Genomic DNA, 19891 nt, shown 5'->3' with positions numbered 1-19891 from the left:
TTGGAGTTCTGACAGCGGCTTTGATATTTGCGGATTTGATTATTCACGGATTTCATTAATATGTTCTCTCTAGGACTGTCTAGGTCCTCCAGTGCAACTCTGTGGTCAACTTTAACTAAAAGTTGCTCTGAAAGACCTAGAGATTTCTAGAGAGAATACTCTACTAGGCATTTATAGCTACTCCATGGTCAGTGTGTGTTGAATATTGACCACAGAGTTGCACTGGAGGACCCAGAGATTCCTAGAGAGGTGTCCTCTCAGGGAAAAACATGTTGTTTTTGTTATTTGTGGTTTTTCCATATTCACGGGGGTCTTGTTCCCCTAACCCTAGCGAATATGGAGGGACAAGTGTAGTCTAACCTCTGCCATTCAGGAAAACACTCAGGCTGCATCACACTGTTTGAGGCATTCTTTGCACTCAACAATAATTATGCTTTTCCCCGGCGCACTTTTTATTAAATTTATTACATTTAAACAGAAGATACAATTATACAGTTGAACAGATAAGAAAACTAAACTTTTCCATAACTAAAATTTAGAAATACCTTTTAGCTTGTAGCATCTATAGAGACTAATTGTGCATCTGAGGAAGTAGCCTAAGGGCTTAAACAGACCGGTGTTAAATGTTGGCATTGGAACAGAGTGGGGGCATTGCGATCGTAAGCCACATGCCCCGATGCCGGCATCACCCCGACCGCCTGACTCCACGCTATTTCTTTTGGTGCAGCGTTTAGATTTGCTGCACCAAAGAAACTCGGAAAAGCCGCAGCAATGTCTATCCACAGCCCTTTCCCAGGAGGTCCAGGGTGGTGACACCAACCCTAGTGACACCTCTGTCTGCAACTCCTGATACAATTTAAGATTTATATTTTATTTTATTTTTATATCTGCTCCTGTGAAAGAGCGGGTGGAGGAGAGGGTTGTCCCCTGCCCAGGACAGAACAAGAGGGACCACAGGACCCAAAGGAAAGGGGCAGACAGGAGGAGGAATGGGAAAGCAGCTGGAAGAGATTAGAGGGGGAAAGCGAGGCTGAGAGAGAGAGAGAGGAATTAAAGAGTGAGGGAGAGACAAACTTGAGGAAATGGAATGAGATACATTGAACTCAGCCTACCAACTTCTAGAAAGAAGACGAGTGCAGAAGAGAGTGGAAGGTGAGCCCTGACACCACAGCAATGGAGAAGAAAAGAAGAAGGTAGGTAAGTACAGTCAGCCCTCCATATCCATTTTTTTTAATCCATGGATTCAAGCACCCATAGCTTGAAAATATTCAAAAAATATATACATTCCAAAAAGCAAACCTTAACATTGTCACAATTTTACTATCCATTGCATTTAAGCATCAACAGATTTTGGTATCCTCAGGGCCTCCTGGAACCAAACCCCAGAGGATACCAAAGGCCCACTGTAACTTCATAGATGCACTCCACCTCCCTGAGAATCTTTTCAAGTTGCAGCAGCAAATACAATAAGCCTTGCAAACTGCAGCAAGCCTCAGCTTTAATAGCTGTCCCAAAACTGGAGAAATTGCCCCTTTCTTTCCTGCCTAGAGATGCCCAATGAAAACTGGAGGCATACGGCCAGGCCCAGAGATCTGGCAACCCTGGGTTAGAATGTAATGATTCCTATGTTCTGAAAGGACTTTAACACCAGATTGAAATATGCTTAAATAGAACATATGATTATTATCTGTTGCACGTGGCCTTTGGAGGCCCTGGTAGATTGAGGGGCAATGAGCAAATGCCTTAAGTAAATAAAAAGGCAGCCACACTCTTATTAGATTGCTGGCCTCCATTTTTAACATGAATGTTGTTTTTTTTAATCCAGAAAGTGTTCCTTAAACTTGTTCCGCCTTTCTCCCAGGCATGGCAGCATGTTATTGTGCTGAGTGAGCCACTTTCGGGAAAGGAAATGCTCTGTTGGGGAGTGCAAAGGAAATGAAAGTAAGTGTGCTCTTTATGAGGCAAGGATGGCTGATGTTTCTGCTGCTGATAGGGATCCCATCAAGGATCTCTGTGAAGAAGCCACTTGTCCAGTTTGCTTGGAATATTTCAAGGATCCTGTGACCTTAGAATGTGGGCACAATTTCTGCCAAACATGCCTGACCCAGTGCTGGAAGGAGTTCGGCTCTGCAGAGATCTCTTGTCCTCAGTGTAGGGGAAAGGTTCTGCAAAGGAACCCCAGGCCCAATCGGCAGCTGGCTAATATGGTAGAGATAGCCAAGGAACTGAGTTTTCAGGGAGGAAGGAGCCAGAAGGCAGAAGAAAAGGGAAGAGGCTGTGAGAAGCACCAGGAGCCCCTCAAGCTCTTCTGCAAGGACCATGAAGTCTCCATCTGTCTGGTGTGTGACAGGTCGAAGGAGCATGAAAATCACAAAGTGATTCCTGTGGATGAGGCCTCAGAAGAGTACAAGGTAGGAAAAAGGAAAGGGGTACCTCTATGTGAGGTAGTTTAATAAGTACCAAAGTACCTCATCAAATTAATTAAAATAAGTGAAGCAGCAATTTCCAATTTATTAATTACAGTCTGGCAAGCCTCAGGCAAGTAGGCATACCTGTCCCAGGTTTTACACACTATTTATAATCCCTTTTTGCCACAATTTCAGCAATAGCAAGTACATTTCTATACCACTTATCAGTGGACTTAAGCACTCCCTAAGCGGTTTACAACTGTAAGCTAATTGCCCCCAACAATCTGGGTACTCATTTGAGCAACATCCTCGGAAAGGTGCAAGCCTGAGTCAAGCATGAGCCCTTTCGTTGGTACTGAACTCGCAACCTTGCGGTTTGTGAGTGAGTGGGTTCAGTACAGGCATTTAACCACTGCACTATCAGGGCTCCTAAATTTTCTTTATCTCAGTTTTCATTGGTCGGTGTACAAACCTTTAGAAACTCCTATTACATGTATATTTTCCATACCATCTTCATACTACTGCATACAATGCATGACCATATACAGTAAATTAGTTATTATGAATTCATGGGCGTATTACTAATATTCATAACCCTGATTAGGCCACTGAAATTAAATAGAGTTGAATTGAAACTGACATCATTTTAGGTTTGTATCAACTGCTTATTCTTTTAAAATAAAAAATAAAGTAGAAAAAGGAAGCCTGCTGCCATTATTGCTCTACTATATGCTTTCACATAAATTTTAGCCTGTTTCCAATGGGATTTATTCAGCCACTATTAGTCTCTGGCCCTTATCACATGTGGGGGCTTGCAGCTCAGATCCACAGTCACTCCTGTTCTAGCAATGCGAAGCATGATGTTTTTTCACACCAGATCCGGAGTCACTCCTTTCTAGCATGTGAATTCACGTTAAAACGTGATGTTTTACCACACCTGGTTGCCTTTATGCTGCCCTTCCGAATTGAGGGGGAAGCAGAGTCAGTTCTATTCCAAGTACGTCACGTGATGCATATTCAAGCAAAGTGGGGTGAGTGCACATTGTATTACACACCGGAGGGTTCAGCGATTCGAATCGGCACCCTTGCACATGCTCAGTGGAGCTCTGGACACTGTCCTCCTTCCCTGCCCCCTCCTTAGCTGTCATCCTTCATCGGGGTGTAGGCGCACTCAGGGGATGGTAGGATGGGTGGCAGGGGGTCATGGGAGCCAGGATCGGGATGCAGGAGCACTCAGGGGATGGTGGGATGGGTGGCAGGGGGTCACCGGGCAGGATCGGGATGCAGGAGCACTCGGGATGGTGGGATGGGTGGCAGGGGGTCACCGGGGCCAGGATCGGGATGCAGGAGCACTCAGGGGATGATGGGGTGGGTGGCAGGGGGTCACCGGGGCAAGGATCGGGATACAGGAGCACTCAGGGGATGGTGGGATGGGTGGCAGGGGGTCACCGGGGCCAGGATCGGGATGCAGGAGCACTCGGGATGGTGGGATGGGTGGCAGGGGGTCACCGGGGCCAGGATCGGGATGCAGGAGCACTCAGGGGATGATGGGGTGGGTGGCAGGGGGTCACCGGGGCCAGGATCGGGATGCAGGAGCACTCAGGGGATGGTGGGATGGGTGGCAGGGGGTCACCGGGGCCAGGATCGGGATGCAGGAGCACTCGGGATGATGGGGTGGGTGGCAGGGGGTCACCAGGGCAAGGATCGGGATGCAGGAGAACTCAGGGGATGATGGGATGAGTGGCAGGGAGGACGAGATGGGGTGAAGGAGGAGGAGGGGAATGAAGGAGCACAATGCAGGGGGCCAAGGGAGGTGACAACAGAGTGATCTTCCACACCAGACCAATTCGAAGTGCAATCGAAGCAAGCTTAGAAGCAGATTTTGGTGAATTCGCTTGTTTCCAAATTCACCAAAATGAGGAGTCAGTGCAGATTGAATGCGAAAGCGCCTCCTAAGAACCCCTCATAGAAAGCAATCGCTTGTGATAACACATCACATTTTAGCATGAATTCGCATCATTGGACTCACAGTCACCTCGGAACTGAGCTGCAAAAAGCTCCAAAAATCTCAGTGTGAAAAACACCTCTGTCTCATTCGTTTCATTTCTGTCAGCTCCTTAGAAAACCAGGGAGTTGGTTTAGCTCCACTCCATGAGACAGGACAATTAGGAGTGATCATGTCAACTGCCCTGCTCATTTCACCTTATTATTATTCATAAAAAATAACGAATGGAGATGTAGCAAAGATCATCTAATAGAAACTGACATTTTTAAAATGTTTGTATTAACTGTTTATTCTTTTTAAATTAAAAAAATTTGAAAAAAAGGGGAGAGCCTGATCTGAAACCATTCTAAACCTTGACCAAAAAAAGTGAACATGGACTTTCTTTTTCTCTTCAGGATCGGATTTGGAATTTGCTGGAGACTCTGAAGGAGGAGAGGGGAAATATTTTGGCATACAAAGCAGAGACAGAACAGGAAAGCCAAGATTTGCTTGTAAGTGGTATTATTCCTGGTAAGTGAGAAAGGTTTATATTATAGCCTTGAGTGAGGGGCTGGTTATACTCTATATGCAATGGTGAAATTGCTTAAAAAAATATATATATCTCCCACTTGAAATGACCTAATAGGCTTCAAAAAATATTGATGGAAGCCCATTCCAGTGAGCTTGCAAGTCTTTACAAAACTCTTTCACTACTGAATATTGATGTTTTCTGTGTGAATATTATTATTATTATTAACCTTTATTTATGAAGCGCTGTAAATTTACACAGCGCTGTACATACAATCTTTTAGTTAGACGATTCCCTGCCCTCGGGCTTACAATCTAAAAAGACATGATACAGAAGGAGGAGGGAGTGGTGGAGGGAAAGGGTAAGAGGTCCAGCAGTTCCTCTCTACCTCCAAGGCCTGGACCAAGGCAGATGGACTGGAGGGAGGGGGAGGCTTCATAATGGATGGTTAATCATTTTCAAGACCATTTCCAAGGGAATGCTGACGATTCTTGATGCTCCAAAGAAAGATTTCTTCCTGCCTCTCACTCCTGTGTCTCTATGGAGTTTATCACACCAGAGGAATTTCTCTTAATTTCGAATGAAAAGAAAGTGGGGCCAGAAAGCTAGTATAGCGAATTTATGTGAATGAGAATTGCATTCGAACTGGCTTCCAATTGCCTGAAAATAGCATGTCATGGCCCAAATTTGCGTGTGTTAGTCTATCACACAATAACGTGAAACCCCATGATTGCGCTCGGACTGACTTCCCATTGCCCGAAATTGCAAGTGGTAGTCTGTCACGCAATAACGTTAAACCCCATGATTGCGTTCTGATTGCCCTTGGATTATACTTCCAATTTCCCTTGTCTGATAAACTCCCTTGTCTTTACTCTAATTTAGGAGCAAACAGAAAGAAAGAAGGAAAAGATTTTGGCTACATTCAGACAGATGCACCAGTTTCTGGAAGAACAAGAGAAACGTCTTCTGGCCCATATGGAAGAAATGGAGAAGGAGATATCAGCCAAAGGGGAGGATCATCTGGCCAGACTCTCAGAGGAACTCTCTTCTCTTGATGGTCTAATCCGGGAGATGGAGGAGAAGCATCAGCAGCCAGCAAGTGAACTCCTCCAGGTAAGGCCTGATCCTGAAGGGATGAAATGGAGTGTACCACTTTCAACAGAAAGCAAGGTTTCTCTCCTGGCAATAAGGGCTGTTTGACAGTGGAACACACTTCCTCAGAGAGTGGTGGAGTTTCCTTCCTTGGAGGTCTTTAAGCAGAGGCTGGATGGCCATCTGTCGGGTATGTCTTGATTGAGAATTCCTGCATGGCAGGGGGTTGGACTAGATGGCCCTTGTGGTCTCTTCCAACTCTGTGTTTCTGTGATTCTAACACTATTCTCCTGGTGTTAGCAGAGCTTGCATCCTGTCGAGAATATGGAAGTAATTTCTTCCAAATAGCAACATTACTTTTGGGGATGTAGAACCTTACAACATAAAAACAGAAAGTTATTGGGACTTTGTTTGAAAATTTAACACTTCCTAAGATTCATAGGACATTAGAGTTGGAAGGGACCAGAAAGCCCAGTTAGTCCAACCCTCTTCCACCATGCAGGAAAACACAACTGCAGCACTCCCGAAAGATGTCCCTTCAACCCTTTTTAAAAAGCCCTCCAAAGACAGGAACCCACAGAGCCCTCAAAATAAAGAAGTGTTTCATGATGTTTAAGTGAAATCTCTTTTCTTGTAGCCTGAAATCATGGTTTGTATTCTAGTTTCTTGAAAAGCAGAAAACAAGCTTAACTCTTTCTTCTGCATGACACAGCATTTAAAGCATAGTTATCATATGAGGAACAGAGCAAGGAAATATTGAAGTTGAGTTTCTCTATACAAAGTAGCTGAAGTGGTTCTCTCTCTTTTTCTTTCTAACCTTTTCAACAAGAGCTGTCTGAAAATGAGAGAAGCATTGGATCCTGCCAGTTCCTGAGTGCGTAGTTCAGAGTAGATTAGGGCCCTTATCATACAACAGTTTTTGCAATTCCAATCCAAAGCCATTCCGAGCCCAGCCACGCAAATTCACGTTATTACGTGATAGATTATCACATGTGATTGCTTTCTATGGGGAGTCATTCTGAGCCTTATCCTAAGTCAATCCAAAGTCACTCCTGATGTAGGTTAATTCGTTGAACTAGCTAATTCACAAATATTTCTCCAAGGTCAATTCGAATCTGATTCAAATTGGTCTTGGTGTGGAATGCAACTTTGCTTCAGTCCTGGCACATCCTCCCACAACCTCCAAGGTGCCAAATTTCCCATGATGCGGTGATGCAATTTTGCTCCATTTGCTTCTGGTATTCCTTCAAGAACGTAGGCTGCATTTGGATGTGGCTGAGAGGGATGACAGGAACGATTCACTTGAGGCTAGAAGCAGGGTACCTAACAAACACTGCAAAATAACAACAACAACAATAATAATAAGGTACCCTGCTTTGAGCCTGGAGGAGAGGCAGGGAAATAATAATAATAATAATAATAATAATAATAATAATTTCTTGCCTCTCCTCAAGGCTCGAGGCAGGGTACCCAAAGGAGAACAAGGCACTGCAAAATAATAATAATAATTTATTATGTTGCAGTTTCTTCTGCAAGTTCTTCTTTGGGTACCCTGCCTCAAGCCTTGAGGAGAGGCAGAAAATAATTTATTAATAATAATAATAATAGGGATGGAAAGAACAGAGCCTGCATTCTGATGTGGCTGGAAGGGATGACAGGAACAATTCATGTGAGGCTAGTATTCACGTGAAACAGGAAATAGGAATTCTCCACCCCAGAAGCATAAAAGTTCTCAGTGCGTTCAGAGCCCCAGTGAACATGCACAAAGGTGCCAGTTCAGATCGTTGAATCCGCATGGTATGTACTGGTGTAATAATTTATTTTGCACTTGCTCCACTTTGTCTTAAGAATGATCACAATTTTGCTCTTCACATGTGATAATTACCTGAATTGCCTTGGATTTGAATTGACTCTGCTTCCCTTTCCCTTCAGAATGGCTTTGGATTGGAGTTCCAATTTCATGTGTGATAAGGGCCTAGAATGCTGTGCCAGTGTCCTCCACTCTGGAAAGTGGGGTTAGCTGCCCAGAGCAAGGATTAAAGTAATGTTGCTTGTGGCTTTAAGAACTGAGAAACATGGGCCATAATCAAAATTTATTAGGGTTTGTTTTATGAAACAAATGATTAAAATAAAAGCATTCAAGCTTAGGTTCAATCCATTCTGCCATTTAACCTGCTAAAAAGAAATACAGGTTCTCTGCATCTGCAAGGGATACATTTCCATACTTTCTGTAGATAGTGAAAATCTTGGATAGTAGCTAACTCTATTGAAATGAACAACTTTCAGCACAAGCATACCATAAAATCTCTCTGGAGGACCAATAAATGCCTAGAGAGAATATTTTTCAGGCCACTTGAATATGCTACTTTTGAAGACAGATGAGAGTGGTCTCCATGCAAATACCTTTGCTGAGTGGTTTCTTTCCTTTGTTTACAGGATATTGGAAGCTTCTTACAGGGGTAAGTCAATTTCCTTTCCTCTCCCACAAAAACTCTGATTTGTATTTGAGGCACATGCCCCCCCCCCCCCCCCCCCAGTGTCATGGAGAGAAAACCAAGGGGATTCTATCACCTCCAAAGTCTCACTTATCAAAGCAGGGATCCTTTTGAGTTGTCATTGTTTGGGCAAGATTTGCTGAGGGTGTGTGTGTTGCCATTACTTTCCTCTGAGTGTGTTGCCATTACCTTCCTCTGAGGCTGAGAGACTGGGACTTTTTGGAAAAATTGACTTTCCATGGTTGAGCGGAAATTTGTACCATGGTTTTATAGCAATAGGAATAGGAATAGCAAGTACATTTCTATACTGCTTATCAGTGCACTTAAGCACTCCCTAAGCAGTTTACAAAGTGTAAGCTAACTGGCCCCGACAAGCTGGGTACTCATTTTAGCGACCTTGGAAGGATACAAGCCTGAGTCAAGCTTTAGCCTTTTTGCTGGTATTGAACTTGCAATCTTATGATTTTGAGAGAGTGGCTGCTGTGTCAGAAATCCCCTTCATTGAGGTATTCATTCAGGGGTTTCTGTCATGAAGGGTTATAAGTTTAGGGGTTTGTTTGAAGATTATTAGGTTAAGTTAGTAGTTGGTTTAATACTAGATTTTATAATGGGTTAATAGAAGGTACTAGAATGAGGTAGTCTGACTGTTAAAATATGTGCTTGCTTGTTAATGTTGGAATGTGTAGGGAGTTACTCTGGCAGCAGAGGCTTCAGCTTCAAAGGCTAGAGACGGTGATGGGAGGGGGAACTGAAACATAGAGTGCCTATTGCTTAACATGTTTATTATATTTTAATGTGCTGCTATAATATTTCGATATGCTGCTATACTGTGTTGGGTAGCAGGATGATGGGGTTTCTAGTTGTGCTTAACTATATATATTGTTGAGGTTTGATATTAATTAGTCCTGTTGTGGCCCAAGGTTTGTAACTCAAGGTCACAGGTGCAGTAGAGAGAGAACGCTGTGTGAGAACTCAGTTGTTTGGAGAGGTTGCCAAAGATCCCGGACGGGAGGACATTACATCATGTGGCAGGAAATTCATCATTGTGCGGGAAAGAGTTATCCAATTAATTTACTTTATTGCTTGATGGGGTGGGTTTGCTTTATGGGGGTTATATAAACCATATGTTGATACACACTTTCATTCCTGACAAAAAAGTCATTTCTGTTGTATGTATCTCTTTTTCCAATAAAGCTGTTACTGTTTACAAGTCAGTTTCATGTTGTAATAGAGGACTACAATGGAGAGTCTGACATCCTGGGGTATTTAATTGCTGCGCCACCAGGGCTCTCTTATTCTCTCCCAGTCCAACTTTCCCGTCAATGACAAGCGGCTGGAAAACTCCTCTTTATTCACGGCATAATGATGGGATTACCACGATGTCACGCAACATTGTGTGATAGTCTTTGCTAAACCACGTGACATTGACAGGAGCATACCACTATGCTCCCATCACTTTCACCCATCTGAAAATATGCTAAGACCCAGCAGGAAAGGCATTGTGGGGGCACTTCCTCACTAGTGATGTTGTTTCCTCTCATTTTCTTCTCTCTCTCTCTCTCTCTCTCTATTATTATTATTATTATTATTATTTTCTTATATCCCGCCTTTCTCCCAACATAGGGACTCAAGGCAGCAAACAACACTTTCCCTCCCCTTAATTAAGTGGGAATGGAATCTGTCAGATCCAGCTCTTTCCCTCTCAGTTTGGGAAGTCATGTGAGAAGCACAGGAGGGTTTGATACCCTGAGAACCCACAGCTTTTCCTATCACATCTACAAAATGCCTCCTTTTTCTGTCCTCCAGTATTGGAGATCCTCAATGTAGCCTTAGGGAAAGGCATGTGAAGCTGGATTCCACTCCTCTAATCTCAGACGTCCCTGTCTGCCCTGTGTGTGTGCGCATCTAGAGCAGACCTGCATAACTTAGCAATAGGTAGGGGCCAGAATTAAAATAGGCTAAACATCTTTGAGTTGCCTAGAATTCTCCTTGGAAGAAGGCTGAATGATGGAGGAGCCTTGAGGGGTGAGTGTTTTCCCCCTCTGCAACCCAACCTTCTCAGGAGAAAGCCAGGCAAGGGAGGAGCCATGCAAGGAGAGCATTTGCCCATCCTTCTCCTCCCATCCTTCTACTTGGGCCCCATTTCCATTGGGTTATAATGCGGATCAAGAATCGAATTAGGGGTGCATCGTTCCCATTTGAGCGCGAATTCGATCTGCATTGCTCCGATATCGTTCCCATTGGAATTCAAATCTGACTCCCATGTGATTGAATTATCCTGGAAAAAACCAAATCAGTGGTTGATAAAGCGGTTTAATTAAACAGCGCATTTTTAGTGATTTTTCCTGTGCCTCCCGAGTCTGATTCGTGGCATTCAAATGGGAACAAAAGGGTGTCTGATTCAGGAACTTGGGGATGGGCAGAGCAGTGCTCAAGGGGCTGACCTGGAAGTGTCACCCGCTTGTTCTCTTTCCTGCATTGTCGGCACCATTTTCTTCCGTTCGCATAGCCTTTCCCCTGGTGGATTGGGAAGCAGGGTAAGGTGATCGCGCTACATTGACCTCCAAATGCAGTAAACACATTATGCCCCCTGCAACCTCCCCCCTGCTCCACATTCATAAATCGATGTGTGAGGAGAGCCATTGAACGCCATTTTAAACTATTATTATTTATTTTTTTATTTTTTTGCCTCTGCCTGAGCAGCAGATGGGCTTTGCATTACATGCCTGGTTGATTGCCCCCCAGACAGCCCAGGGAGCAATGGGGGAGGCAGAGGGATTTGGGGTAAATAGAGGCTCCTTCTTTCTTTCCCAGAGGGAGTCTGGGGAGACACAGAAGAGCCTGGACGCAAAGGGGTTTAGTGCAAATAGAGGCTCCTTCTCTCTTCCAGAGAATAGATTTGAGGGGAATAGAGGCTCCCTTTTCCCTTTCCCGAAGGAGAAAAGCGCCTCAGCGACTGATTGGCTGTGGCGTCAAGTGCTTAGGCGCTTGATTGACAGCTGTTTTTTTTAAAAAAAGAGGTTCTGGAAGGGCAATGGGAACGGGGAGCAAAATAACCCGCTTCCAATTACCACAGGAAAATACCAATGGGAATGAAAACGGGTAAAAAAACCCAGGTCTGTTTGCACCCATTTTTAATGGGAAAGATGGGTCAGATTCGATTACAACTCAGAAAAAAAATCCGAGTCAGAATCGTAGCAATATACGTAGCGTTTTATGCCCAGTGGGAATGGGGCCTTAGAAGAAAGGCATGCAGTGGAGGAGCCTTGCAGTGAGGGTGTTTCCCTATTCCTCAAGAAAATCCAGGTGGCAAAAGAGCCTTGCAGGGTGAACATTTGCCCTTCCTCCTCCTCTGTATAGCCCTCTCCTCAGGAGGAGGCCAAGTGGTAGAGGAGCCTTGAAGTCGTTCCACTTCCCTGCGGGCCATCCAAAATCCTTTGGCAGCCCGCATTCGGCCCCCAAGATGGATCTTATGCAGGCCTGATTAGAGGAAATTCCTGGGGATCTTCAGATGATCTTGATGATCACCACAACTTCACTGCCCCAAAAGTGTCAATTTAATCTTGCTTTAGTCTTAAAATTTATATCTCTAGAGCTCCTTGTCTACTCCATGAATAATGTTCCTCTAATAGTTAAGAATGTTATTGCAAATTCAGATTGTAAAAACACATGTCATAGCAGAACATACTGTGGACCTTTCCACACAGGGCACAGAAGTAGGGTCAGTTCGCATTGGCTGATGCGTATTCGCGTCATATCGCATTGTTCATTCACACCTCGGCAGCCTTCCGAATCGAGGTTTTGCGCATCGGCCAATGCGTATTCGGGCAAAGTGAGGCAAGTGCAGATTGGATTACCACACCAGCCCAATACAATGTGTATTGGCCAATGCGCATCGTCAGCCTTGCGCATGCTCTGTGGGGCTCTGAACGGGGGCAACATTTTTAACTTCCGGGGTGACGAATGAGGTCACTGTTTAGCACGTAATATCGCGAGAATTGCTGCCTTTAGCCACTTACAAAAGGGGTATGCACCATCTGTATATATGTGTGTGTGTGTGTGTGTGTGTGTATATGCACACACAGAAATACATACATATTTATATATACATACATACATACATACATACTTATATATATACACATAGTGGTAAAGCCAAAATTGAGATGACTTTTTTTATGTGTACACACACATTTGTCTGTATGAGTGTTTATATATATATATACACACACACACACACACACACACACACACACACACACACAAACTGTGGAGTAGCCGAAAGTGTAATGCTGCATGTATATGCTTACACACACATCTTTGTGTGTGTGTGTGTGTGTATATACACATATACATATATACTCACATACACACACACACACAAACTGTGGAGCAGCCGAAAGTGTAATGCTGCATGTATATGCTTACACACACATCTTTGTGTGTGTGTGTGTGTGTGTATATATATACACATACATATACATATATACACACATATACATATACATTCCCCCCCCACACAAAAGGTTTCTGCTTTATCTCGGTCAGCGAGAAAATCGCTCCCCAGCCCTGGCATTTGTCCTGAAAGGGGAAAGGGCCAACGGAAGGAGATGGGGGAAATTCCAGCGCAACATCATGGGAAATTTGTAACCCGTTGGTCTTCAGGAGAACCAGCGGATTGGATGTACACACCAGCCAAAGCAGCAGAGGTTTCGCACTGGCCATCAATACGGATCCCATGAATCCACTAATTTTGCACACTCGCAAAACGGAGGAGCCGGCTGCCATCAGTTTGGAACCCAGCCGTGAATACGCATTGGTCAAAACGTATTCACGTTATATCGCATTGGTCAATACGTATTCTGAGCTCACAGGTGTGGAACACCAATTCAATATAACGCGAATACGCATTGGCCAATGCGAACTGACCCTACTTCTGTGCCCTGTGTGGAAAGGTCCTATGTGTGACACAGCAGATTTAGGCACCCTGTCCCAACAAAATGAGTAATACCGAAATTGGGGGAAATTAAGTCAGCCGTTCATGTTCCCAATTACACTTCATTTCTTTTAATAGATCGTGCCTTTTATACATTCACACATTACAAAAGGAAAGTAAAAGGCTTCTCTCAGTATATGGTTGCTTCTCTCAGATGACTGTTTAGATTACTTTCTTTAGATGACTAAACTGAGGCTGTTGTACTTTGAAGATTTCATGAGTCACTGTGACACATTAGAAAAGACCTTGGTAAAGGAAGAGGCAGTAGAAAAACAAAGGGACTGCGTTACAGGTGGATAGATTCAACCAAGGAAGCTATGACCCAAAGTTTGCAAGCCCTGGGCAGGGTAATCAATAACCCGGGATCTTGGAGGTCTTTTATTTATAGGTTCATCTTAAGTTGAAGTTGGGTTGGCAGCCAATAACAACAATATATTGCACTTGAGAGATGGTGACAGAAATGATGAGGTCTTCTTTTCTGGACATCTTCAAAAAGAGGGTTGGACAGCTAATGTCTCTGGATGCATCAGTTGAAGGTCCTGCACTGAACAGGGAGTTGAACTGAATGGCCCATGGGGCCCTTTCCAAATCTGTGATTCTATATTAGTTTTTCTCTCCTCCAGGTGTGAGAAGAAAGAGAAGTTTGAGAATCCTGTGGCTTTTGCTCCAACTCTGAAATGGAAGATCTGGGACTTCTGTGATATCAGTTCCTTTCTGGAGGGTGTCGTGAAGCAATTCAAAGGTAACAGAGAATGTCTGCAAGAGTTTTAAATGAGATGTAGGTGTAGTACAGACCACCAAAAAAGCGGTGTACAAGTGCCGGTATTAGGGTTAGGGAGCTCGCACCAGGTACATGCTCCCTAACCCTAGTAAGTGCTGGCAGCAGCATAATGGCAGCGCCCTGTGTACACGGACGCTGCCATTATGACATCATGGCCGTGCTGTTTCTAAATGGCGCTGTGTGGGCGTGATGTATTTGTGCCGCCCCAGGCTGCTTGTGGTGGTCTAATAGCGGTGTGAAAAGGAGCTCCGAAACCAAACGGCTGCGGGAATGGTGGCAGAAAGAAAGGGGCCACTTGGCTGCTGCTGTTAGGATGTCCTGGGGCATGAAGCCCCAAGGACACCCCTTTTTTTGCCGCTTCTCCATGACCTGGAAAAGCACCAGGTTGGAGCCGCAGGGGCTGCCGGTGAGGCTGCCCTGCCTCCAACCTGGCAAGAAAAGGGGTGGCTGCAGACAGCCCTTTTCCACCGTCTGTACCCCACCCTTGTTACATTGGTCTGAAAGGGTAAAAGAAAGGCTCCGTGGCATTTGGCAAGTTAGTGCTGAAGAAGAAATGAGCTGAATGACATTTCAAACAACATAATATTACCTTAGGATTTTATTACACAGGAAGAAAAAAGCCCCATCCTGTGAATAAATGGCCATTAAATCCCGTGAATATCCCACCATAGCAAGATTGTTTTAAAATGACATCACATGATGCTGCCATTATCCTGGCATCCCATGAATAAAGTGGCAAAATCCCGTGAATGAAAAGCAGCATGATTTTGCCACTTTATTCACTGGATAATGTCAGGATAATGACAACGTCATTTGAAATCACCATGTGGTGCTGAATTTCTCTCTTTCTCTTTCTAGACTCTCTGGAATCTGGAATTCTACAGGTAAAAGGTAAAAAAAATGTGAAAGTGTCTGAGGAAATTTCACACACACAGAAAACATGAAGTCTTCCCAACCCTAAGGAGACCCTATCATGGGTATTTCTTGGCGAGATGTTCAGAGGGAGTTTGCCATTTCAGGCTCAGCTTGCTCTAGAACTCAGTCATTTGTCTTTTTGGCAGCCCATGGTCTCCACAGAACTCTCCAAAGTCTTTTCACCCAACCTTACTCTCCCTTTCCCAAGTTACAGCTGAACTAAGCAACAAATAAAAAAAAACCTCCTGTGCTTTCCCCTTCGTTTTACAGAGCTCTTCTGTGCTTTTGAAGTAATGTCCTTAAAACACATAAGAATCTAAATTGGTGAGGCTAAGTCCCCTTTGCAACCTGTTTTGAGACCCAAATGTGGGCTTCTGGCCACTTTGGGGTTTTGTGTTTTATTTTTTGGTAACCCTTGTGGCTATTGAGGGATCCTGTGGTGTAAAAATGGCCTCTTGAGCTCCTGCAGAAACCCACCCCAGATCTAGCCCTGGAGGGGCATCAGTAGGGTCTGTGGAGGGACACCAGGTGACATCCTTAGTCTTTTAATTCTATATTCCTTTACTACTTTTTCTTTATATTTTAATATCTCAATCTCCATTTAAAAGTATTTGTTTCCTCTATTGAAGCCATCTCATCTCTACTGGATTATTATGATCAGGTAGTGATTCTCCCAAAATTTCCACCTTCCCTGTTTACTACATTCTTGGATATCCAAAACATATCAGTTCTGGAAAATGGTCTATGAGTATCTGAGTAAAAAGCAAACTTGTTGTCCTCTTCAAACCTTTAGCTATTACCTGTAATTCTTCAATAACATTTTTTTGCCAATTTACTTTGATTTTCCTTAATCTTTTTCAAATCCGAATGTTTATCCAATTGTGATTCTACCACACCATTAAAGTCTCCTAGTAGGCAACAATTTACATAGTTTTATTGCCTTCTCTTATTCTTTAATTCTTTACAAAATGTGTATTTTTCATCAACTGGGGCATATACAGTAAACCTATTATTAGCATATTAACACTATATTTCTTCAATTACACACCTACCTTTATCATCTGATGAAGTTAGCTTTGGCATCAAGTTTGATTTCACATATTACCACCCAATTTCATTAACTGTTCCAAAGGTGCAAATTCTTCACCTGGATTTGATCAATGTTGCTGTAATTTGAATATCTGCATTAATTTTTTTTATATAATCAAAAATTTATTCTCCTTTTTACTGAGCTTAAACATTTCATGTCCTATGTCCTACTCTCCACCATAATACATTTCAGTGTATTTAATATTTTTAAATTATTTACTCCCGTCTTTTCCCCTAACAGATCCCCACCTCTGCTTTGTTTTTACTGCTTCTTCTCTCTTCTTTTGCTCAGTCAGAGATGCTCTCAAGTCCAGTAGGCCTAATTCTTCTTGTTCAGTAAAAACAAATCATTTACATGAAGAAAACATGTATTTATTTTAAGCCTTCAAGCCTGAAGTTTTGCTAATAAGATGGAATGAATATAGACTGATAATAGAGTGAGTCTTTAGGAGTATGAAATATTAAATTACAAGATAGAGAAGAAGAAAAAGAAAAAACAGTTTGGAAATTCTTTGATGCCATTTACACAATCATTTAGAAGAATATGATAAGAGGTTGTTTGAAATATATGATGTAAGAGCAAAGTTCTGGGATAGTTAAGATTTGGAAGAAATTTATGTTTATATAGAATGGTTAGGAAAAGGAAGTTATAAATAGAAAGATGAACATATAATTAAGCATAGTATAATTTGGAACAAACCTTTTTTGATAGGGGGCCTCCAGGAAGCAAAAAAGTGGCCCGAGGGCTATATGCAGCCCTTGGGCTACGCTTTACCTATCCAATACTCCTTTGATTTTTCTAAAAGTAAACCTAAACCATACAGCTATGTTGCCCTAAGTAACCAAGATAATGATCGGATATCATTACAAAGGGGATGGTGAGGAGACCATTTGGACTCCCGCTCCTAGCTAGAGTTTTAAAAAGACCATTTTTGAGGACTATAATTTCCAGAACCCCTCAACAATCAACAATTATAGCCGCTGGCCCTGTGTAGTCCAGAATGTAATGTTCTCACACTCTGCTGATATGAATATTCATTGGCTAAGTGGGAATTTGAACTCTAGTCCCAGAGTTGTGGTCCAATGCTCAAGCCACAATGCCATTGCCTTAGGACTGGATAATTGATGCCTGTGATAGACTAGGAAGTGTTACACAAATAATGATGATGATGATGATGATGATGATGATGATACCAGAATCCCAGTTCTGAAAGCAGAACATGACAGATATAGAAGCTGATCTCTCAGTTGATGCCACTTTCTTTTTCCTCCCCAAAACAGCAAAGGTGACACTGGATCCAGAGACAGCAAATCCTCGTCTCATCTTTTCTGAGGATCTTCAAACTGTGACATATAGAGAGAAACCTCAAGATCTTCCTGACAATCCGAAGAGATTCGACAAATGCCCTTTTGTGCTGGGCTGCGAGGGATTCACAGGAGGCAGGCATTTTTGGGAAGTTATAGCAAGTGAGGAGGAATGGGCTGTGGGAGTGGCCAGGAAATCTGTGGAAAGAAAGGGCTCCATCTCCTATACTCCCAAGGAAGGGATCTGGGACATAGGGAAGTGGGCAAATGCCTACAAAGTCTCCGATCCCTCTGTAGATCTTGTTCTGACCCTGAAGGAGGAGCTCAAGGGGATCCGGGTGACCCTGAACTGTGAAGGGGGCCGGGTGGCCTTTTACAATGCAGACACAGCAGACCTGATCTTTGAATTCCCTCCAGCCTCCTTCTCAGGAGAGACCCTCCTCCCCTCCTTTTTTGTGGGCCAAAAAGGTCATCTTACACTGTGTCCATAAAGCTGGAGACCAGTCTCCAAAAACTCACAGCACAAGAGGAGCTTTATCCCCCATGATCTGTTACTTATTTCTGTTCTCTTGCTAGAACCTCTCTGCTCTCTTTCACACATTCAAGCTGTGAGTTGACATATTAGCTAAAATCGGATTGACACCTTAGCTAAAAACAGCTCTTGTGTGAATTATGAAGCCATTCCTACCCTCCATGGAGCAGGTCAATGCTCAGCCCAGAGTGGTTGCAGGGACATAGCCAGGATTTTGGGAAGGGGGGGTCCAGACTAAGTGCCACCATTTTGAGAGGCTAAGAGCACCCCCCAGACACAAAAGAGGGTTGAGTGTTTACCTCAGAATGGCACCACTTTAAACTGACCATGAGAGCATCTGGTCTGACCCCAACTCAAGGAAACTTGGGCATCCTGAAGGTTTAGAGAATTTACTGAATTATTGAATTATACAAGGAATAGTGGTCTCGGGGTTTTGCTGAAGCTCAGTGTAAAGAAGCACAACATTATTTTGAAAATATTGTGTATTAAATTAGCTTTAGCCTATGTCTATGAGATGCATATGAAACATACATGGATTTAATGGCTGAACTTGGGTCCCATCTCCCATTATATCACATTATACATATATAAATATACCAAACTCTGAAAAACTCCAAAATACATCTAGTCCTCAGCATTTTGGGTAAGAGATATCATTATTATTATTATTTTACTATATTGTATACGGATATAACTGCTGAAAGGAAAGTCAGAAGTCACTAGTGTTGCCAACAAGCCTCAAAGATATTTTCCCAAACGTTTGACCAAAACACACCAAATCTCCCCATCACACCAAATATTCAGTCAAAATTCCCTGAAAATTCCTGTGATGTTAATATGGTGGATCTTTTGCAAATAAACGTAACCCTAATTGAATAAAAATAATTGTAACTTATTTCAACTCTCAAAATTACCATTAAAACCAATCTTTCAGTCCTTCTAATACTTTTAAGATATTTATTCTGACATGAAGGGGGTCCAGGAAGCTTTGTGCCAAATAGAAACGTGCAACCGCACAGCAGAAATAATCCAGTCTGACACCCTTTTAATTGCCCTGGCTTAGTGCTAAGGAATCCTGGGAATTCTAGTTTTCTGAGACATTTAGCCATCTCTCAGCAAACTGGTGTGACAACAAACTACAATTCCCAGGATTTCATAGCACTGGGCCATGGCAGTTAAAACGGTATGAAACTGGATTGTCTCTGAAGTGAAGAGGCAGCCTGAGTTGGGTCCAAGACACACTGCAGAAATAATCTAGTTCAAGACTGCTTTAGCTGCCCTGGGTTACTGCTAGGGAACCCTAGGAATTGTAGTTTTGTGAGACATTGAGCCTTCTGAGCCTTCTCTATCAGAAAGAGCTCTGGTGCCACAACAAACTACAATTCCCAGGATTCCCTAGCACTAAGCCAGGAGAGTTGGCTGAGCTTTTCCTGAGGGCGGGGGCGACCACTGTCCTTTCTCTGATTGGCTGTTAGTGTGACTCCAAACAGGATTGGTTGCTCTGTAGCCTCGCTCTCAGAGGGAGTCAGGGGCTGAGAGACTAGAGAGCTTTTTCTGAGGGCGGGGTGGCGACCACTCTCCAGTCCTCTCTCTGATTGGCTGAAGACTATTAGGCAACCCTAAGGCGACCCTTTTTCATGGCAAGATTTGTTTAGAGGGGGTTTGCCATTTCCTTCCCTCTGAGGCTGAGAGAGTGCATCTTGTCCAAGTAGGTTTCTATGGAAGAGCAGGGATTTGAACATTGGTCTCCCAAGATGCGACCTCT

General features: G+C 43.4%; 1 protein-coding gene across 1 annotated transcript; it reads left to right on the top strand.

Moving 5' to 3' along the window:
- The first annotated feature begins 1966 nt into the window (after window positions 1–1966).
- LOC149320907 (zinc finger protein RFP-like) lies at window positions 1967–19456 on the top strand. The gene is made up of 7 exons (XM_089505360.1): window positions 1967–2411; window positions 4809–4904; window positions 5804–6034; window positions 8450–8472; window positions 14128–14246; window positions 15144–15176; window positions 17571–19456. The coding sequence occupies exons 1-7, from the start codon at window positions 1968–1970 to the stop codon at window positions 18083–18085; spliced, it is 1461 nt and encodes a 486-aa protein (XP_089361486.1). The 5' UTR covers window position 1967; the 3' UTR covers window positions 18086–19456.
- Window positions 19457–19891: the final 435 nt, after the last annotated feature.

Source organism: Sceloporus occidentalis, unplaced genomic scaffold (assembly GCF_023333645.1).
Source record: "Sceloporus occidentalis isolate IW3139 unplaced genomic scaffold, rSceOcc1.0.p SCAF_1, whole genome shotgun sequence".
Taxonomy (NCBI): Eukaryota; Metazoa; Chordata; class Lepidosauria; order Squamata; family Phrynosomatidae; genus Sceloporus; species Sceloporus occidentalis.
This window is presented reverse-complemented; position numbering and strand designations above follow the sequence as displayed.

Excerpts from the sequence above, each read along its gene's own strand:
- LOC149320907 (XM_089505360.1), top strand. The coding sequence starts at position 1,968 with ATGGCTGATGTTTCTGCTGCTGATAGGGATCCCATCAAGGATCTCTGT. Across the intron at positions 2,412-4,808 it reads AGGCCTCAGAAGAGTACAAG|GATCGGATTTGGAATTTGCT; the intron begins GTAGGAAAAAGG and ends TTTTCTCTTCAG. Across the intron at positions 15,177-17,570 it reads TGGAATTCTACAGGTAAAAG|CAAAGGTGACACTGGATCCA; the intron begins GTAAAAAAAATG and ends TCCCCAAAACAG.